This window comes from Embiotoca jacksoni, unplaced genomic scaffold, assembly GCF_022577435.1.
Source record: "Embiotoca jacksoni isolate LCO1_2020_lvr unplaced genomic scaffold, fEmbJac1.0.p SCAF_17, whole genome shotgun sequence".
In the NCBI taxonomy this organism is placed as follows: domain Eukaryota; kingdom Metazoa; phylum Chordata; class Actinopteri; family Embiotocidae; genus Embiotoca; species Embiotoca jacksoni.
The window spans coordinates 5,267,856-5,291,269 of NW_027185307.1; the positions used below are offsets into that span (position 1 = coordinate 5,267,856).

General features: G+C 42.6%; 1 protein-coding gene across 1 annotated transcript in view; it reads right to left on the reverse strand.

The window, feature by feature from the left end:
• LOC138199320 (partitioning defective 3 homolog) overlaps positions 1–23,414 on the reverse strand; it is a 362,202-nt gene that overhangs the window by 142,370 nt on the left and 196,418 nt on the right. The window contains exons 13-15 of the mRNA XM_069151329.1: positions 16,468–16,653; positions 15,736–15,906; positions 2,680–2,827 (exon numbers count right to left, since the gene is read on the reverse strand). Coding sequence (XP_069007430.1) covers positions 2,680–2,827; positions 15,736–15,906; positions 16,468–16,653 — 505 coding nt within the window. The remainder of the gene's footprint in view (positions 1–2,679; positions 2,828–15,735; positions 15,907–16,467; positions 16,654–23,414) is intronic.

The window sequence follows — 23,414 nt, forward strand, 5'->3', positions numbered from 1 at the left end:
CGGAAACAGCTACCCTCTGTTTTGCCTGCAGACACTCACCATCCATACTGGAAAATACATTTCACAATGTCTGACAAAGTGAAGAGATAATTAATATTTCATATTTTCACAACATCATGCATTGCCCTAATAGCAGGTAGCTGCAATACACAGGCTTTCATTAAAAAAAATATATCTTTCAATGTCTCTTTCGGGAAACAAAACGATCTCTCAGTTATTTTTTTGGTTAACAACAACCGAGTGTGAATGTGTATAAAATATAGCGGCTTTAACCCATATGTCTTTTCTAAGTGTATGCATGTTAAAACATTTCATTTAAAATGTCAGAAAGTCATAATATTGCCATCATCACGCCATTCATTTAAAAAAAAAAAATGTTTATAATGTAAAAGGATTGTTATCATGATATAGCACACCACTAATAGGAGGTAGAGCCAGATGCTGTATTATTTATAATATGTAATGTATAATATATGGGAAATATAATAGTACCTAATGTGGAGCCCTCTGTTACTCCAGAGGATGAGGAAAATTACATTATCATTTTGAAGGCTAAGGTAAGAGGACTGTCTCAACACAAAGACATGTTCTAAAGGCAGTAATTCAGATCATGTTATTTCCTGAGTCTAAGATACAGAAAAAAAATCACGTGTCATGATCAAAAGAGCATATTCTGTGCTATCCTGCTAAAATATGAAAGAAATGTACAAAGGGTTGAGGGGAAATATTTTCAGCTCGTGTGTGGCAGCATTTTTAAAGCGAGATGAAACTCAGAGTTTGACTAGTGAGCTGTTAATTACCAAAACATCATCGTGCGGCACCTTCAAAGCTTGTAAGGGAATAAGGTCGAAGAGACATGTACACGGTTTTATATGTGTGACATTTGTGTATTTACCTGGAGAGACAAACTGGTTTAAAGTTGTTGAAAACTCAGGAGCATGAATTTAACTGTTTGATTAACTTATTTTGAAAGTGTCTTAATACATGTTCACATGTATGATGCTGCTTCAGTGTGGGGCTGCAGGGTTGAGTACTGTATTGTAATAAACTTCTCAGGTGCTGCACTCTACCTCAGCAGTGTTGTGATGCAGCGATGGATAAGAAATCAACTGGCACTGCGTGAGACATTTAAATATGAGAGATGTGTCAATTTAAAACATGAAGACCTGTCACAGAAAGTAGGCACAGGTTAATGAGGGCATGACTCAGAGGCAGCCTGAAGACACAGAAGGAATGGAACTGGCATGTTCCTGCAGCGAGAGGAGCCGAGTCAAAGATCTGAGACTGCGCTGAACTTCCACTGTGATAACTTACTGCTTTAGCAACCCCTCCGCCCCCACACAAAACTTTTCCACTTGGCTCATTTGACTCCTACTCTCCAGGATGAGATGTGAGCTGGGTGCCCTTGAAGTTTCAATAGCAAAAAAAAAAAAAAAAAAAAAAAAAAAAAAAAAAAAAAAAAAGCACTTTTTCATCAGTGTGCCCACAGTTCATGATCAGAGCGCCGTTCTGAAAAGCCTGCATCGGAAAAGCCAGTGAAGTAAATAAACCAAACTGAGAGGAAAACCCGAACAATTTGAGAACATTTGATTTGGAATGGAGGAGAGAAACACGATGAAAGAGGAGAAACAAAAGAGAAGGGGGCGAGAGAGAGAGGGAGACAGAGGCAGAGAGAGTGTCAGGGGTGAGCCCTATTGATCTGGAGGCTTAATTAACCATCAGATGCCTCTGACACAGTCTCTGATCTTCTATGATCAGTGGCAGAGTGGCACCGCTCTTGGGGGAGATGGTGGGGAGGTTATAGAGCAGAAACAGGAGACTGAATGGGAGAAGGGCAGAAAGGGAGAAAGTGTAGATCATTGATAGATTACAAATTCACTTTGCAGAGTGCGTAGAGAAGGTGGAAGGAGGTGAAAGAGGAGACAGACTGAAGATGAGGAGAACATGAGGACGCAGTCGACAGAAAAATGGTGAAAAACTGGAGGAAGAAGAGAGAAGAAGAAGTGTGAAAAAGTGTGAAAATTAAGGCATGATGGAGACCAAATTATGTCAAAGAGCTGTGTATGAATCTAACGTGTATGTTGAGAAAAGAAGTGTGGATTCATTTGACTACTCTGCATCATTCCCCACAAACACACGTGCCTCCCACTGATGTAATCGCCTTCAGCTTGCGTGTGCATGCATATGTGAAAGGTCCGTCGATGTTGAGATGACGGCAGTGACTACTCGAGGATTGAATTGCCAATTCCAATACACCCGAGGAGCCAAGATCTCAGCCTCTGATGTCAGCCGGGTAGAATGGGAATTGACCCGAGTGAAACCAGTCGGGAGCGGAGTGAAGGTGGGTAGGATTGGTGCTGACGTTAATCCCTGAGAGGTTTGAGTAGTGAAATAGCGCACTTTGGAGTGTGATGAGGGGGGATGAGGCTTTGGAGGTGATGCTGGTTGGGGCTTTAAAAGAAGAAATGCGCTTCAGACGGGCTGGTGTTAATGTTGAATTGATCTGCGAATGTCAGATTACTGACAACGCCAAGTCATGTGGAAAATATATTCAATATGCATGAGGTTAGCAGGTCAATACACCTCCCATCAAGGTCAATGAGCACAGAAAGAAATCTAAATTTTGTTGAGTAGCATTTGAAAGAGCATGAATATAAAATGCTGATTTATCAAACTCACCAATACGTCCAATGGAATTAGCTCGTGGTGTGGCGATGCCGTCCAAGCCCTCAGTGGATTCATAGAGAGAGTGGGAGATCCGGCGCTCATGGTTGTCCAGAAGAGCGTTAACAGGATGCTCCAACAACGGAGGACTGCCGGGGGCTTCCTACACGGACCAGGACAGAGGTGGAGGTTTGTTTTTCAAACGTGTAAACTGCTGAAATGAAGGCAATTTATCTTTAAGTACCTACCTTAAAGGTTCAGCGTGAACAATTTAGGGGCAGAAATTGAATATTATATGCATTTTTATGTTTCCATTAGGGTACAATAAACTGAAACTAAGAATGTTTGTGATTTTGTTACCTGAGAATGAGCCCTTCATGTTGCACCACCATATTTCTACTGTGGCCGAGAACGGACAACTGAAACACTGGCATCACAACATGCCACTATATCCTACACACTTGTCCTTTAAGGGCCAACTCTTTGATTGTGTGACCATATCCATTACATGCAGTATACATACACGGAAACGGTGTTTAATCACAGATTCTTTTTTAAAAAATCTGCATTTTGTGTTTCTCAGTTTTACATATTTGAAAGTATAGACAAATCTAACCAAATGTTTACAAACATGTCTGATATGAACATGCACTGTACAGCATCAGATAGCAGCTTTCATAGCTTCATATTTATGACTTAAAGATGGTCAAAATAAAAAAAGGACTTCTTTAAAAATCAAATTAAATGTGAAGTTAACGTTTTTTAAATGTGAACTGTGTTTTTGTTTGAACGAGAATAATAATACATTTACTGAGAATGATCGCTGCAGTATATGTACTGTATGAACAGGAGCCTACAGAGTGATGCACTCATATTTACACAGAAGAAAAGGGTCTGTGTTGTACAGCTCTTAATGTGGGGCATCAATACTCCAGAAACATGGAACCGGGGCTTCGGTTTCCATCTACGCTTACGTCGGTATTTTCCGGTTCAGCAGTGTGAAACGGCTCCTGCAGTAGTTGGAGCTGGATAAAGCTCCATGGATTTCCCATACACCAATAGACAGCTGTCTCTAACAATGAGCCCCGGTAAATGGACCAGTGACATCTGCGATGTGGTCAATGTGCTGCACTGCTGGTTATTGAGCCCACTGTACACTCAGTGCATGTGTCAGTCTTGACAGGGGGACATGGTTAGTGGTTATTCTGGGGTCTGGGACCACTGGGCCCAGAGAGTGTGTCCAGTCTTCAACAACAGATGTGGAACTTTAGCACAGAGACAATGGAGCTACCACAGCACAGAAAATCTCACACCAACGTGCACACAGAGATGGAGAATAAAACTCGGGCCTTATTTCCCACAATACTTCACAGCAGCCTGTGGGCAGCCAGGGGAATGCACTGGAGAAGAACTCCCAGTACAGGACCTATTACAGATGGTTCCCTCACAGCTAGATAGTCCAGCGTAGTTCAACTCTGTACCTCAAGCGTGCTTTAAACCAGGAGGCCCTGGCTAATATTGATGTCTCACAACGCTGTGCTGGCTCCCGGCCAAGAGAAAGGGGAGTAAAAACATCAGACAACGGCAGCGGCAGGAAGGCAGGGGAGCGGGATGGAGAGGAGGAGAGAGAAGACGAGGAGGTTTTGGTAAACAAATGGAAGGAATTACAAGAAAAAGGAGAGCTGTGTGGGTGTGGGAGCTGAGGCCCCGGTGCACCGTGGGTGCTGCCAAGTCGCCTCCATATGGGAGATGTGTGCTCTGGGAGATGCATACCAGTGCAGAGGGACTTATCAGCTTTCATATAAATGAGGGGTTTAATGAGGTTGAAAGCACAAGACTTCATCGGGACAGCGTGTTGATAAGAGTGAGGAGGGAGAGAAGCAGCGTGTGTGTGTGTGTGTGTGTGTGTGTGTGTGTGTGTGTGTGTGTGTGTGTGTGTGTGTGTGTGTGTGTGTGTGTGTGTACGTGAAATGGGGGGCTGGGTCAACGCAATTACAATCAGAGCCACGGCCACTGCCAGCCTTTTAATAAAAAGCATGTCCCTGGATGATTCAGACTCAATAAGGTTCAAATTGTCAAAATGAAGATTTATTTTACTCGCTTTTCTCGCCTTTATTCAACGGCTCCCTGCACTTTTTAATCTCTCTCAGATCTGGCGGAGACTTGTCAAGAGCTGAAAATAAGTAAAGTGGAAGTTTTCAGATGAGAGCGAGGTAGAAATGTGTGGACAGAGTGGAGCTGAGAGAGAGAGAGCAGCTGTGATATGAAAGCTACGTATAGAATGTGTCAAGTGAAATAGTTCTCAGAAAGACAACTTTGTCAGTGTCTGCCTCTATCTCAGAGCTGAGCAGGTTTATTGGAAAAGCAATGTCTATGGCAAACAGACTCTGAAATCAACAAAACACAGAGCCAAAATGGCAGCAATTTAATCTCTGTGTATTCAGTGTTAATTAAGTCTGCTTGTGTGCATGCTAATGCTTTAGCATACTGTTTACTGACGTGAATATTTACCGACTGGTGCAAGTAATTGTGCAACCACTGTGACATTTCCATAGAGCATTTGCACACTCTACTGTCACCTAATATGTAACCCTCAACATGTTATTTTTTTTTCTAAATAAATATCTTTTGATCCTCCAGGATTGAAACATTTTAATTTAATGAAATTATGAATTGAGCAGAATAAACAGCAATGACATCAACAATTACCTCAAAAGAGATAAAAAATAAAAGCGCTAACCTTAGATAAAACACAAATAAAACACCCCAAAGAAAAATAAAGTGCTTTGTAGTGTTAGTATTGTCACTGAGTGCAAACTGCTGCTGATCCAACAACAACAGCTACAGCAAGTTGATCAAGCAGCTTATTTTGTCCACGCCAGTTCCTTTAAGTCTCTCAGTGTTTTTGGTGAGATTTCAGTCCTTTCTTCCACCAGTTCTCATCACCTCATCATGTGTTTAATCTGTCTTAATCTACTCATTTTCTGAGTGGATTATCCTTTTGACGGAGGGAGAGGGCAGAGCACTGCGACTTAGTCAAGATCAGCTGCTGCTCAGCTCCCATTGGACTAAACACGCCTGTGTGTGTGTGTTTAAGGTAATGCTTTTATGTCTTTGCGTGAATACAGTGTCAGTGTGTGTATGTGCGAACTGTATTCACATGTGTTTATGCATTTGTGGTAAGTGCAGACTTGTGGACAATTTTATTTTTGCCTGTGCATCAGCATCTCTCTGACCTTGAGCACTCAGTAAGGGAAAAGAAGCAGTGTGTTGACAGGCACGGCCTTAAGCTGTCAACTCAGGCTAATAATGTCTAGTCCATGGCCATTTCCTGGCCATCTATCCTGGTCTCAGCCTGTTGTCGTGGCCCTAATCCAGTCAACCTCCACCGTAATGCTGTAATTACAATCCTTAAGCTGCAGCATCCTGTTCCAGGCAGGCACAGCTCACCTCTCTACTGGCTGGATACCCCACTTTCATTAGCGCCTCACATCCACCTAGAGCCTCACCTAATGCCAGCGCTTCCCAAAGTGTGCTCCCAGGTCTGTTAGGAGTTCTGGGCAAAACTTTAATTTCACAAAAACCTGACATAGATCAGGAAATCAGCACAACAGCAGGATATGGGAGAATAACTCCTCGTCAAGTTTAACTGCTGCACCAATCCTCTAGTCTCCAACTAAAGAAATAGAAGTTAGTGCTTTTGACGTGACAAACAATCTAGGCCTACACTGAAGGCTATCGCAGTGTCACCATAAACTCAGTCTACATTACAGCAGGCCGGGTGCCAATACGAGTTTTATGCTGTTGAAAGCCACAGACTTAAAAGCTGGAACAGCAGCTATTCATCGTGAATGGACCCTGGCGCTATAGCCTGGCACCACACAGTGAGCTGCAGAGGTTTAAAAGGCACGCAGCAGCAATACAGAGGAAAGCTGATATTTACATGCAACCAAATAATACAACACATGAAACTCTTTCACCCTGTCATTTTCCCCTACAGAGGACAATCTAAGTGTTTCAACGTGATATTGTTTTTGATTCCAATCTGTATTTAGTACTTTTCAATTTTCCTACAACTGTATTTAGATTTTACATGATATATTTTACTGAAATGTAAAAGGGTTTTCAACACATCTTTTGACAACCCTACCATTCTCTATTGATTACTTATACCAACCATTTCCTCTTCCATCGGCTTTTTTTTTCTTTATAGGTATCCATTATTTCTAGTTGTGACCTGCTCCAGTGGGCAATCCTCTGCTCACAATAGTCTAGTTCAAGGACATATAAGGCTTACAAGTGAACACCACAGGTACAGTATGTATCTGTGTATATGTATTCACATATGCGTGTGTATGTTGCTTAACAACACTTGGGTTTTCAGACACTAAAGCACACACTTCACCTCCACAGTCCTCCACCGTGCCAAAGCAGCCCACTCAACCACTAGATTCAATATATTATTCTCTCAATTGGTCCTATTGAGTTTCCCCTGCCGCTCCTAAATGAGTTAGTCCTTAGAGAACCGGCTGGGAATGAGGGCCCGGCAGCGCTGGAATTGCATTTCTGCTGCTCTGCGATCTACTTTCCTCAATTTAGTCACTGCATCATTGCAAACTCCATTTCCCAGAGTGCACTGCTCTGTGCCCTCGCTTCATCCCTCGCCATGAATCACTCCTATTTGCTATGACAACAGGGGAGCTGTAGTTCCTACATGTCATGATCAAACTAGACTTCAATCAGTCCGTATTAAGTCGGGGGCTGAGGGGGGCGACACAAATTTCCCTCCCTTTCTCTGGCCTCTGTTGTGGGCTGGCATCTTAATGTTTTAAGGTCTCTGCCAGCAGTGGTCAGCTCAATACTAATAAAACCATAATTTACGAGGCCGGGGCTCTGATTGATAGTTCTCTCAAGGCTATATCGATCAGGCCTCCTCTCATCCGAGTGAGCGTCTTTTGTTAGGGCCAGTCACTTCCTTCCCCCTTGTCTCTTTGCATAAACCCTCTCTTAGTGACTAACGGCTACGTTATTGGAATGGATTACAAACGGGGCTATTGGCATGCTGCGGAGACAACTTCAGTGCTCTTTCATACACAGAATAAGCTGCTGCATCTGCTTTCTTCGCAAAGTTAACTAAGTTACTGACTGCAAAGTCCTTATGATGCAACAATGCCGACGTAAAAGCAAGGAAAGTCTCTGCGGTGTTGATCTTCCTTCTGTACCTTCTGCTGCTTCTCATCAATAATAAAACAGTGTTTCAGCTTGTCTTGTCCATTACCCCACCATGTTCCCTAATAGTCCCTAATAGTGCACTTATAAAGTAGAAGAAGACAACAAACTATAATGTGAAGTTAGTCATCATAACAAAACAAATGGCCACAGTAAACAATAGACTGTTTTCTGAAGAGGTTTGCTTTTACTTTGTAAAACCATCACACATGTAAATTGCATCATTTTTATTCCATTGTTGTGTGTAATAGAGGCAAATTGTCAAAAAGTGCTGGTACCCTTAAACCTCACTGAAAAAGTGCTCCATTATCCCTGAAAAGTGTATTTTTTCAGATTTGAAGTTGTGAAAAGCCAAGTCAACAAAGATCTTCTAAAATGTCCCTGACAAAATTATGGATACCTCTTAGAACTCTAACTAACAAATACGTGGAATGTTGTAATATTTCAAACAGACTACTATTTTAATTTGGTATAAAAAGTGTATTCAATCTTCAACCAGTCATTCAGCCTTACCAAATGGAGAAAAGTACGTTATACTAATATTGGACTGTGTGCACCATACTGAACATGGACAAGAGAAAGAAAAGAGGACAGATGTGTAAGGAGATTAGGAAGAACATAATTGCCAAGCAATGTTCAAGGTAAAGGCAACACAACCATTTCCATCCATCCACCCACGCTACGGAGGAAAGTCATTTCAGCCGCTTGTAGCCGCGATTTTGTTCTTTTGATCACGAGCTCTGGGTCATAGATGAGGGTTGGAATGTAGATCGACCGGTAAATGGAAAGCTTCACCTTTCAGCTCAGCTCCCTCTTCACCAACACGGTCCGGTGCGGCGCCTGTTTTTACTGCTGCAGCCGCTGCGATCCGCCTGTTGATCTCCCGCTGCATCCTACCCTCACTTGTGAACAAGACCCTGAGAGGCTGAGTAGTGTGATACGCCGATAGTTGGAGCACACTCTCCGGTCATTTTTTTTTTGAAAATGGGAACCACCACCCCGGTCTGCCAGTCCATGGGTGCTGTTCCCGACCCCCATGTTACATTGAAGAGGCGTGTCAGCCAAGACAGCCCAGCAAAGTCCAGCACCTTCAGCATTTCAGGATGGATCTCATCCACCCAAATGTTTTAAGAAACGTAGATGTTTAGTTTCGTATCCACAACCTTCTACCATCTGATCGGCCAGAGACAATGATTTCTAAGCTGCTTAATGTGCCATTGCCATTGTTTGAGGTCCATGGAACTGTAGCCAATTTATGTGACTGCGGACACAAGACAAAAACCCCAGATTGAACAGAGTTTGAATGATGCAGCAAGAACCAAAGGAAACTTTCTGAATGAGACAACGTGGGCTCCATGGAAGAAGACACAGGAAGACTGCTTTCAAAAGAGAAACATGAAAAAGTCAACTGGAATTTGCTTCAATGCATGTTAACAAGTCAAAACACCTCTGGGCGAATGTCCTTTGGACTGATGCAACATAATTGAAGTATTTTGGCATATTAAATCAGCTCAGAAAAAGTTTCCAATTGATCCAAGTTATTATTTAATTTTGAGCATGTTTGTTCATAAAGTAAATACCAGATGCCAGTTGTTTTGCATTAACTCATGTCAGCTGAAAAATCCCACCTCATTCCTCGTTGCTCTGCCATCATCATGATGTTATCAGCCTGTCACATTCCTCAGTTTAAAGCATCTATGCTGATTAGCTGTCAGTACATCAAAACCAGCAGTGCAGCAAACGTTGGTATCATTAATGGTTCAAATGTTGAGGAACAGCAGACACCAGTAGACTTTTCTCTTCATGTGGTGTCAGTAGTTTAGCGAAATGAGGAAACAGGAAACCAGAAACAGGTTTCTCAGGTGACTAAATGCACTGGGCCACTTTGCAGTGGGTTCTAGTCCCACATGGTATTTACATAATTGGGGTTGCTGGACTGGAAAGTCTTTCAAGTGGTCAAAAGAGAGGGAATACTTTACGTAAACTCTTTACATTTATGTCTTCAGGCGGTCCTGACAGAAAGCTCTGCTGAGACAAGCACAAAAATAAAGTGAAAGTTAGAAATATCTTCATTTCAATAAATGGAGTCAAACAAATGGGGAGGGGATCGCTGGTGAAGCGAGGAACTGAAATGATAGCACCGCCGTCCTTAGGCAGAAGCTCTGTCTCATGAATTATCATGAGAGCTCGATGCACCACAATGTAATAATAGTACACTGTGAAATTTAACTCAATCGGCAGAAGTGCGGCATGAGCAAAGCCTTTCCCTGACAAGACAAGAAGGGTTTTGTGGTGAAACATCCTGGTAGAAGCGTGTTTTTGTTGCTCTGATTAATGCAGCGCTTCATTGGCAAGTTGCGGTTGCGCTGTCAAGAACGACAACAACAGCAACAAAAAAAAAAAACATGAGACAGCCAGTCTGTCAAAAACAGTCGATGTCTGCAGCAGATCTCCGTCATAAATAACATCACAAATGCACGGAGAGGCGTGAGCGGGGCGTCGTGTGATGAATTTCAAATCAGAGAAATGAAACCCAGGCACAAGCATGCTTATCATCAGCCTGTCTGCTTTTAGACACTTGTGTGATAAATGTCTCAGCGGTACTATCATGAACTAATACGGCTGTTGCAATAGAGAGAAACAAACACCCCGCACTGAGTTAAAGTTCTTAAACAGGATAAGATGGCTCGGACATAAAATCCACCTTATTGCATTAGCGTAATATAACCTTAAATGTCAACACATTAGCTGCTATTGTAGTTTAAAAAAATAATCCTCTTTGTGTTGAAATGAGTTTGGATGATATCTCGTCATATGCAGCCTTCTTTGTTCTGCCCATAATAATGGCCAATTAGTCCGTTTAAGGTACAGCCAAGATAAGAGCAGCTGATCAACAAAAGAAAACAAGAGTGCGTTTAGTATCACATTCAAAGAAGTAGGTCTGTAAGTCATCACAACGATCACCCACGAGACTCCATATTTATCCAATGTCACCTCTCACCTCAAACTACTACCGAGTTTTACATTTGTGATAACTATGCTCAGCATTCCCCCAAGGAAATTACTCCCAAGAAAATGGAAAATTATAATTGCAGGTTCTTCCATGGAATATATAATCACTGTATAATTAAGATTTTTATAGCGAACAACAGCCATGATTACAATAAAACATATGCATGACTATGTCTTCAAAGTGTCACAGAGAAACGTGATGAACACAGGTGGTAAAGTGCAATTGTTAAAGTGATGCAAGGATATTTTTAAAGCAGAATCCAAAGTGGAGGGTAGACAAGTGAAAATAAATCCAACAATGATGTTGAACAACCAAATGACTGTGATTTGATTCAGTCACAAGACTCTGGGTTAGTGACTCCAACATCAGTCCCTGCAGTAAAATAATAGAAGATGGAGAACATTCAGAAAATGTGGCCAAAAAAAAGGAAAAAAATAATGGAACTGAAATTACTTTTTATGAATTTAATTGCTTAAACACATGTGACGATATATTAATAGAAGTCCGATATAGAAGGAGAAATTACACAGGCTCTGAAGCAGAGATGCAATTACAGTGCTTCAAACAAATTGGCAGTGACCAATCATATCGCTTGACTATCTGGGGCAGAATGGTAGTTTTTCAAACGGAGGCTATCTGCAGAGCCAGAGCAGAGGAAGAATTAATTGTTCTGGAGCAGAGCGTGTGAGTATGGAGTGTGTGTTTGTGGGTGTTTGTGCTCGTGTGTGCATTGAGCATGTTTAAAATGTAATGAATGACACTTGTTTCTGCCAACCTTTGTCTTCTGTCCGTCTGCACAGCAAATGCATTATTGGAAATAGGACAGACAGTTTGCTTCTTATGTGAGAAGTTTCATCTCTTTCGACTTAGACCTGGTTAGTTTTGACAAGAGCCCGACCAACATGGACATTCGTCTATCACAGATATGTCAGTACCAGCGTATATGTTGGCCAATATGTGCCAACAATGAAAACTCATCTACCGAACACAATGCAGAAAAAGATGCTGGGGGAAAAGTTGTAATTGTTCTATTTGTAGTAATTGATGAGTAATTGAATTAATTAATTTGATACCCGGTGAAATTTACTATTTTATTGCACTGATGTCAGTATGGACAGTAAGCTACAAAATATTCTGCCTCCATTACATATCTTTGACTCATGTCTGTTTGATCATCACATTTAGTACATTATTGCAATACGTGTTTATATATGTATATACAGTGTATATTAATGTGCCCATGATACACAATTGTATTTCTGTTTTGATACCAATCACACTGAGCAGCTAAACAACTTCCATGTGCATTGCAGATATCAATAACTGGATGGCATAACATTTTAAAACATTTAGAAAAATCTGAGATTATGATCATCGGTCCAGACTCATCAGAATGATTTCCTCCCAGCTTGGTCCCCTCTCAGTTAATATTTCTGCTTCCTGCAGAAACCATCATCTTTGACAAGCACCTCAACTTCGACCAGCACGTCAATTCTGTTGTCCAATCTTGTGTTAACGACTAAAAAACTTCATGCACTCATTTCATCCTGGTTAGATTACTGCAATGTTCTCTACTCACACAACAGAACTGATTCTAAATGCTGCAGCCAGATTCATAACCAGGTCCAACAGGAGAGAGCACTAGTTTTAAAATCGCTTCACTGGCTCCCAGTAAGGTTTTAAAAAGACTTGTAGGGGGTTAGCTCAATAATATGCAGCTAACCTCCTGACATCCTATGAGCCTAAATGCTACCTGAGATCCTCTGGTAAGTCGTTCCTGGTCATTCCTCAGACTAACTTTTAAATGAAAGACAGGGCCTTTCATCTTCTGACTTAACTAAACTGGTTGACTGAGTCTTCCTCGGCAAAAGCTGGTGCTTGTAAGCTTTGATAAGGGCAGTTAAGTGTACACACTTGTCAGATTTTAAATCAGGCAAATGGAGACCTTCCGGGTTTGTGCAACATTAAAATAGCCTCCACATGGTGTGCCATACTGCTTTGGTTTTTTTGTTTTTTTTTCCCTGTATTCCAAGGTCGGTAAAAAAAATTCTCATTTTAACCCAAGGCAAAGGCCATTCATCGCCACCGCTTTAATGGCAACAAAAATAGACCAGGTACTCCACCTCATCCATGGGCTTAATCATGAGCCATCAGTGGGATGAACCCACCCACTAAAACACTTGTCTCTGCTGGAGAGTGGATCTCTTTGGATGGATCAAGCCCCAGGTATAGCTGAAAGCAAATGGGCTACTGGAAGACCATGGGCAAAATGTGTAAGTGTGTGTGTGCCTGTGAGGAGGCCACTCTGTGAGGGTCACACAGTCCTGACATACAATCAGTGTCATAAAGTGTACACATTCCCATTAAGGTGTTTCAAGTTTGTAACCATCTGGTACAGGGACCTTTTCAGCAGGAACATTTTCAGTTACATTATGTAGAAGAAAATGTGAGAGAGGAGGCTTATGGATGTGGGGAGGAAGGACATGTGACCAAGGGAGATGCAAAGCTCAGGAAATAATATGGCAAGTCCGAACAGGAACAGACGCAAGAAGACGTAAAGGAAAACATGACTGGTGTGTTGTTTTGCAGACACGCACCAAATCTACCAAGAAACATGACACCACTCTGCTCTCCCAAAGATGATCTTCCTTTAGCCCCGAGGACTAACGGAAGTGATCATGAACTCAATGCAATTTTCATGGAGCGGGGTGGCCTGGATACGCTGCACCCCCCTCTGATGCATTAGGCTGTGCTGCTCGGATCCTCTCCCCTGCAGACAGTGATGGATCTGATTCATTTCAATGGTGGCCTCCAGTGCTCACTCCCATTCAGCTTGGGTGACAGTGGCAAACTGGTGCAGGCTCCCCACACGACTGCCCGGCCAATACGGCGGAGCAGGGGAGAAGGAGCGGAGGATGGAGCAGCCGGGAGCTTGTGTCGACATTTAACTTCTGCTTTCCTACTTGGGATTTTGCAACTGACCTTACATACTTACATTCTTATCCTTTCTCTTCTCAGAGTTTATCAAAACACCCTCTAGTGACTTTATAGCACCTCTTCAAGCCACTCAATGTATGATTTCCTGTAATGGGACTTTGATGAATTTAATCTATAATGCACTGTTACACTTCCTTCTCTTTTAGCTTCACGCACTCTCTTTCTGTGCAACACGGTCGACATGCTGTCTCATAGCAACTAATATTGAAATAAATATCGAGCTACATACAAACTTGTCATGACTGCTCTATAAATGGATCAAAGAACCTTTATGTAAAAATGCCATTCTTCATCTTCATCATCGCCACCAACAGAGTGAAGAAATCATAAAAAATAGATATATTTTTGCCGATTGTGAAGATGTGAGCCAAAGTGTGTGCTCAGTGTCAGTCTGTCTACCTGTCTGCCTGCTGGTCAGGGATTAGAGAAGACAGGAGAGTGACTGGACCAAAGTGATAGAACTCAGTGAACCTTGAGGCTGAGCTTTCCCAGGAGGGATGTGTGTCCTCTCCCGTATTCAGAGGAGGAAGAGGAGGAAGAGGAGCAAGAGGGGGAAGAGGGGGGAGAAGGTGAAGAGCGAGGAGGAATAAAGGCACAGGGAACAGAGTAAAATGTGTAGATCGAGCACAGCCCTGTGTTTAGAAACACAATTGTAATACAGTGCCCTCATTTAAATGAATTCAACTGCAATCCCTGGCTGTGTTTATCCAACGCTCTCACTGTTAAACTATGAAGAGCCACAAGTTGGAGGTGAAAATTAACATGAAAACAAGAAGAAAATGAAAAGACAGAGTGCTGGGAGGATGAGGGTTAGCAGGGAGGAGGTGAAGGGCAGGGAGGGAAGGAAGGGGGGGGGGGGCACCGGGGCTCAGCATGGTCCTCCAAACTGACACACAGCCACAGGACACAGGCTCCAATTAGAGTCACAGCAACACTAATCAAACCTGATCTACAACCTCTGGCTGCAGGGCGAGTGGACGTGCGAGAGAGTGTGAATGTGTCCGCACATGAATCCTGAAGTACAGTCACACTGTGCGTTTCACATTCACCTAAATCACTCCTGCATTCATCTCTTTTTTTTTTTACTACAGTATGTGAAAAAAATGTTTTTCTTACAACGAAACAAACAAAAACAAAAGGACGGTAGCCTGGGATGTGTTCAGTATCACAATGGATACATCATGAGGTTCTCGACTGTTGCCTGACAAATATCCACCTCGCCATAATTCATATTCTTTTATCTGCCCTATCCTACAGAGTTATTCTGCAGGGCTGTCAATCATAACTCAGTGAAGTGTTTCTTAGATATCATATCAAGGCCCACCAAGGGAAATCACACAGAGAAAGGGGGGAGGATGGGTGGGGGGGCGGGGGGGGGGCAGTATCACCTATCTAACACAGGAAATGGAACTGTTTGAAGATTTGCATGGTGGTGTGGCCACTTCATAAAGGTCTTTCTCGAGCTATCTCACAGTTCCCAACACCTGTAGGGGATAGATGGCGTTGGCAGCATACAGGAAAATCTGTCTATTTTGTATCATTCAGTAGAGCTGAAATGTAGCTTTCCTCATCTTCATTCTATATATCCTCCTCCTATTTATCGACTCATTTAAATTACAGTATGGATGATGCTGTTGACTTTGTAAATACATTATAGTGAGTACTGCATGTGTGTACACATGAGGGAAATGTAACACACAGTCCACCTCAGAGTTATTATAGTTCATGATTAGAATACTAATAATGCTACCTGATTAAACCTGATCTGACTCCTTGCGATGCCAATTAGTCCCTGACACATCAGTGGGACTCCTTCCTGACTGTGAGGTTACCTCATGGTTTTTGGCCACCTGTCGGGCCACGATGAGCTGGATCATCCCGCGCTTGTTGCCCTCCACCGACATGGATGTGCGCAGCGTTTCCATGGCTTCCTGGTTGGTCTTCCCAAGCAACGACTCCCCGTTGACTGCAACAAGTTGGTCGTTGACATATAGACGCCCATCCTGCAGACAAACACCAAACATGGGCGAGTTAGCTTGCCTCATAAAATGCAGTTGTCATAAGTTTTGAAGAGGAACAATATTCCGCTGCTACTTCAATGATTTCATGGATGACTCGCATTCATTTCTCCCAGAAAGTTCAAATAAAAGAGCAGGGCGACATCATAATGCTGTTTCCCTATTCATTTTCTCTGGAACGGATTTTAATGTGTGAATGGTGCTGGAATTTCCTGGTTTTAGACTTTGTCGGGCAAACTGCTCCAAACCACTGGCATTCATGAACACAATCTTTTTTCAAGGGAATAATAAAATATTGCTGATAATTGCTGCCCCAAGGAAGAGTTTAATAACAATAATAAACATTATGTGACCGCTTGAAAATCAAAGTGCCATTAACCTTACCTCCAATATATTCTATTGTGGCAGGAGCTCTCCAGTCTAGTATTCTACCTCATTATTGTATTTACCTGTAGGTCCTTCAGTTACAACAAAAACAGCGAGTGAAATCAATTAAATCCATCAAAGTAATGGTCAGAAGTTAGCTGGGTGGGGGTCGTTACTTGCCTTGCTAGCAGCGCCTCCATTAATAATGGATTTTACGAAGATGCCCAAGTCAGCGTGGTTCTCCTTGGACCGGTTACCTTTGACACTGACCCCCAAGCCGGCTGAGCCCGAGTCATTCAGCGGGATCTCAAAGGTCATGAACTCTTGTGTCCCATCAGGGGTTAACACCATGTCATCTTCCTCTGGCTGATGTTGAAGAAAGATCGAAGAAAGAGGGACATGTCTTCATGAGATTTATTTTCTTTTAAGTGAGTTTGCATGAAGATCAATGATGAATATACACATATATATATATAAATATATATATATATATATATAAACCTTAAAAAAGGTCAATCTTTCTGGGCTGTGATCACTCAACTTACTTCTCAAAGTTGGCAAACTCTAGTTCAGCCCCCACTACAGTGTCAGAACAAAAAAAGATAACAGAGAATAGCAGAACCAAAATTTTAAGAAGAACAAGGACTGACAAGAAAATGGAAAGCAGGCGGTAGACAAGATAAAGAGGGTTAAGATGAGGGGAGCAGGAGAAGAAAGCGAATGGCAATGGCAAGCATGTCACACATCTCAGGGCTGTCATCGTCAATTGGCCATACTGTCTGGCTGAATGCTATTAATTCCCTTCCACCGTCATGAGCTTGGTGTAGGAACAGTGGCACAGCGGAGAACTTTGATAACGCCAGGTAGCAATTTGACGCTCAAACAACAGTGGTTTCCTTTGAACAACACCCCTTTGAAAGATAATTTGTCACACGTTTAGGCCCCGGCCATCCTTCCCTGTGCAATCCACAGGGCCCTTTGTTGGAAATTACAGTGGCAGCGGTTTGTCGCAGGGCCGATACTGCAACACCCCCCATGCATGATTCACAAAAGCAAATAAAAAAATAAAAAATACTAATTTCAGCTACCAGAAAGGTGTGAGAGAGTGCTGATGAGTGTCTAACACCCAGTGCAATCAATTCTGCTGGAAAAATAGTCCATCAAACAAACACTTCAGTTGCTTTTCTGACATTGTCCATTGGTGTCTGACAAAGAGCATGTGTACAAAATAACCAACGGAGGAGCATTTGTGTATTTTACTTTTCCCTTGAAGGCAACCACATGGGGAAAAGAAGGTGTGAAGGGAAGCTAATGGTGGAGAGAAAACACCAGCGGCATCAATGAACTAGCACCTTCTTTCTTCTGTTTACTACTGGAAGATCTGTCAAAGATTTACAAAGGCGTTATAATTATTTTGGCTCATTGGTTCAATGCCTACCAGAGGTATTTGAGCTATAGTCAACACACTGTAGCTAAGAAAATGTGCTGAAACAGAAAGATGGCTCTCAGTACACCCTTGTTTTTTTTTTCGGAATAGTTTGATACTTAAGACAAGAAGACGCTGCATATTTCTCTACATTTCAAAGAGAAGGTGAATCTGAAGTCTTCCATAGGCCTCCACTTCTTCCATGCTGGAAACCACTGGAATGTTTTGGGAATTGCTTTGGACGAGGTTACATTAGCTACAGGTGAGGGAATAAAAGTGTTTTCCATTCACTTTCCTCCAAACACGTGTTTACATATGGCAGATAAGAGTTGACGGCTATCTGATCACGAGCCCGCTCCACAGGAAGCCTGACAGCAGCGCTGTAATGCTTGTGATTGGTCAGATTGTACAGTATATTCTTACTTATTGCCATGGCAGCCGAATCCACACGAACAATACTGGCGGTGAGAGAAATCAACCCCAGAAACCCACCGCAAGACCTCTTTAAATAGACTCACATCAATACACCCGTTCACACACACACACACACACACAGCCAGATGGACGGCAGCCAGGTGTGCGCCCTTCACAGCTGCTCGGATAAAGAGTGAAACAGAGAAAAGAAGGGAAAAATAGAGCATACAGTATTTTTTTTTTGGAGGCTGAGGAGTTATTAGGATGCAGCGGTGCGTTCAGGTGGAGGCTCTTTTCAACACTATGTGACTGAGCCCCTATTCTCCAGACGGCCCTCCTATCTGCCCCCTGTTTTATTTCTTTCTTCTTTCGCTCTGCTTTTCTTTTCCTGCCTTTAAAATGGCGGTACACCCGTCTGCACAACACGTCAACGAAGCTTTGTCTGTGACTGGACCCCGAGTAAATTCAGCGCGCTGGAATCCATTTAATCGTACTGCATTTCAACACCTCTGGTTCTATTACAGAAATCACCGCTTCTTGTCAGGAAATGACCCTTTGCTTGAACTCACACAGTGGAAGCGGATAGGGGACAGGAAAACATTTTTAAATAAATAAAAGAACCATTGAAAAACTATTTGTTATCGACGGCATGGGTAAATATAATGTTTATATCCTCATTCTGGCCTGGAGCTTGGAAAAGCAGCATGTCTGAATTTCTATAAGCCCTGACAGCCGTTATGTTGAAGTTACCTCAACTCAACTTTTGAGTTAAGATGGTTTGTAATGTGGGTCCACCAACACAAGTCACATACAATTTACACCCCGAGGAGAACAATCGTGGATGAATGGACTCGTGTGTCATTTGCAGGCTAAATCTTTTTCTTTAATCAGAAGGTCACATCAAAATAAAGTACATGACTTCTGTCCTCTTGGAGGCTTTTAAGATAGTAATACAGTGGTTGAAACAACTGTTTTGGATGGACAGTGCGTGTGTGTGTGTGTGTGTGTGTGTGTGTGTGTGTGTGTGTGTGTGTGTGTGTGTGTGTGTGTGTGTGTGTGTGTGTGTTTGTGTGTGCACATTCTCGTCCAAAATGATGACAGAATAACCACCCACTCAGAGCTGTGTTCCGGGAATAGAGGGCCGAGGCAAAGAATGAGAGAGCAGTGTAACATTTTCATCAGACAGGAACAAGCGCCGCTAGCCAAGAATGAGTTTGTCAGGCTGCTTGACAGGCCTTGTTGCACCGATTCCGCTCAGGCAGAGCTGGAATCAACTACCTCTGAACAGGAGAAAAAAAGAGAGTCGGCTCATTGTTCCAAGCTCAGCCCCGTGTATGCACCTGGGACAGAGAGCAGAGGGACACTGACATTCACTGAACTGATGTAAAAATAGTGGAAAGGTTACAAGCTTAACTCAACTTGGAAAAGCTGCGCGCAAAGTTTTATGCGAAGTACGTGCTGCATTTGTTTTCCCCCAATCAAATTCTTGTATTGGATTTGGTCTCCGGGAGAAAACATTCTGCTAACATGGAGTAACAAAGCTGTGTTGTGTTCAAAACAAGAAGAGAAATCTCCCATGAGAAAGCCGCACTCACATAGGATGGCTGAATATCTGCATCACCTCCTCTCCTTCCAGCTTCTACAGCCAGAATGAGCTACGCCTGACGGTGAACACAGTTGGCCAAAATCATATAATAACCAACGTTTGTAAGGTTGTTTCCTGTTAGATTTCCTGCCTAAAATCATTGATCAGGTTCAGATTTATTCAAAGAAATATGGAGTAATGGGGTCTGTAACTCATTCAGAAAGCCAAGAATTTGACTTGCTTAGATGGCCGATGCTCCTGTTTTTAACTACGTGTTCTCATACAAATGGTGGAGAGCTCATGTGTCTGGCATTCCTTGGTTGGGCCATTGATTGTGCAACTACTCTGAATGTCACGCTACACATCTGCAAGTGAAGCGCATGAACAGCAGGCCGTGTTTAAGAATATGAAACATGGTCATTATCAGAGTTAAAACAAACAACAAAGAGAAACTGATAGAGCTTGTTCATGGCAGACATTTTGACTTGTCACAGTAGGGAGAGAGCACAAGTGGACTTAATGATGGTTCAGTTTCATCACTTGTCCTGGTCATCATGATAGTGAAGCAGGATGCATAAAACGCAGGACCTTCCCAAAGTGGACTGCACTTTGCTCCAGTGCTCTTCCTACTGTGGCAAATCCGTCCATCCGTCCATTCACTGAAGTGTGTGTGGTTTGATGGTACATCACAGGATTCAAGGTTTCTAATTACAACGAAATCCAGAAAATGACATGCGTGACAGCAAATCAGCTAAGTGCATCAACAATCAGGGCTCTGTTTAGGTACTGATCATTAAGATCAAATTTAACACTGGACCAGTTCTTAGTGGAGTGGCTGTCATATCATTGTTATCATTACCTCTTTAACTCTTAGCTCAAGTGACTAGCCACTTGGCCGGCTCATCACAAAAGAAGCCCGTGTCGTTTTGGTTTTGTCCTCTGTGACTCAGCCATGCAGTCACAGTCCATTATAAGATTAAGTCCTTTATTAATTAACCCTGTGATGGGCTAGCACCCATTCATTACTGGCAGGGGAGGGCAGCATTTCAGCGGAGCGGGTGAAGAGAGGTGGGCAGAGGGAGGAAAGCTAATCTGTCTCGCAAAAGAGTCCGGCCGGCCTAATAGACCTTTTCGCTTTGTTTCTACCTTGCTTAACTCGTCACGTGCTAACGAGAAATATGTGCAGGAGTTTCCAGAGACACAGAGCATGAGAGAGCACCGGAGTGAGATGCAGGAGAGAGAGAAACAGAGAGTGCAAATGAATCCCAATTACTTCTATTCACGCAAAACTCAGAGTTCTCCGCACATCACTGCCTAAAACAATTAACACTGCTGGAAACTTCTTTCCACACTTGTCCCAATTTGGTGACATAAAGGTCATTGGAAATGAATTTAAAGGGGCTAAAAGAACTCAGCCATGGGTGTAATTGCAAAAATGGTGCACGCGTGATAAGTATTGTAACACAAATTTCTTTTGGCATCGTTTCTCCTCGCAACATTTTCTGACAAAGGGGCCGAATATTAAATACCTCTGAGACTAAAAAAGAAGTACATTCAGGGACAATGAGGGGCTGTTACACAACACCGAAGGGCATGAAGAGCACCACTGAAGTGGCAGGTTTGAAGTGTTTGTGAGCTGGCATTACATGTGCTTTACTGGGCCATCCAGCAGATTTTGGACTCAGCACTGGCAGACTGGGACTGTTCCCCTTTAGGGATTTTCTAATGAGAAAGCTCATTAGATCTGAGGCCAGATCTGTCTACATCACTGCAACTGCATTGAGGCTACTGGATATAAGTGAGGGCAATGAGTGGACCTCACTTTGAGCACCCAAAAAACAGACTCATAAGCAGGGCTGACTTGGCTTTAGATGTTTTTCTGTCAGCGATTTAGAGGCGATTCCATCTAATCAAAGAGAACATAGAAAATAAAAGGTGACTTTCTGAGCATATTGGGGCAGTTTGCAAAGGCGTTTCAGTGCAACTAAAGTATGGCTGCACGTCGTGAAGCAGATGCCTCTCATTTCAAGCCAATGGTGGATAAAAAGCGCTTTGCTATGTCCAACTGCACATACACACTTCAACCCATTATGTGTTCTGGAAACAGACGCTGAATCCCCTTCGGGAGAGTAACTGTGTCGCCATAAGTGGCCCTTAACTACCTTGTTTATCGGCGTAGCACAATGCTGCGGTGCACCCTCCCGTTCTCTGCACTGACAGCAAGCATAATTATGGGAACAGCTGCTGAAAAGTGCTAAACGAAAACAGGTGGCGGCGACGAGACACGCTCAGAAATCGTTAACCAGGCTGGCATTGTCTTCAGCCACGCTTGGCAGCATTAGCTCTAATTATGATAGAGCATGTTTCTGAACTCTGCACTTTGATCAGAAAACATTTCTGTAGGAGCCAAATTAATCACGCAGGACGGACTTGTCAGCATTCTTCAAATATAAGATGTCAGGGAAAAACAAGTGGAGAGAGGAAACCGAGGAGGAGAATGTGATGGGAGTATTTTTCTGATCAACATCACATAGTAAGAGCAAAGTATGAATTCTTTGAAGCTTTCAGGGGACTATTTGGATAAAGTGTCCCCACAAGAGGATTCTTTTTGGAGGCGGGGGGAAAGGGATTTTTGGTGCCATGGTGAGACACGGCAGCCCTTACCTGTCTAAATCACCCCCGTCTGTCAATCCAGAGACATTTCTCAGCTCAAAGTGGAGGAGAAAGTGACCTCTAAAATGCATCAGCTGCTGCCAAACTGTTCTGAAGAGCTCGGTAAAATCATAGATGCTCGCACTGATTGCATGCTGCCAAACCACAGCTCTGCTCTGCCCTGCTCCTTCCAGAGGCCTTTTCAAGCAATTCCTGTAATTTGTCTTCACCTGAGCCGTATTTTCAGAACCGGTCTACCGAGGAGGGGTCAGCTATTTCGAGACATCAGTAATAGTAGAGAAATTGGCTGATTACACCCAATTACATCCAAACAGATGGTGTGTTTTTAAGTTGTATTACAGAGTATGACATTTCTTCATTATCAAAGAAGTGTGAATAGCGGTGGAAAGGTGATGGCACCTTAAATTATCACGAAGAAATGATTCATCTCCTTGAGTTGTTTGCCAAGTTTTACTGAGGTAAAATATCTGGCTCAGTCAGCCACTATTATAGAAATAAACTCAGAAGAAGGATTCTGTCTTTGGCACTTCATTAGCAAAAGTTGCAACACATTACATCAACCTCACAGTGATGCAAAAAGGCATTACTCTTAGAGACATCTAATTATATTAACACCAAAGATGTTATTTTTTTGGCATGGCCAGAGATAGCGCGAAGCTTAAGATAGCACTGTTTATCACCACTGCGGTGGAATAAGCCAAAAGATTTCTCATCATCTAAATGCTCCGCTGTTAAAGCATTGAAAGATGTGAGGCAGGACACAGATGGAAGTTAAAAGGAAAATCATTATTTCAACATTTTCCATACGACATCAAAGCAGTAGGATCTTCGATCAGCTCTGATAAAAGCAGGAGGCGGATTTAGTATTCTTTTGTATTTTTCTTACTCTTTAAGAGAAGTTTTTAAAAACAGCTTATGCCTCCATAAGATATATCGATTGTGAGATATTCACAAGCTTCTTTCACTTCACTGTTTCATGTAACCTGTCCTGTATTGTTAAGAATTGCAAAGTTAAATTCTATGCTGCCG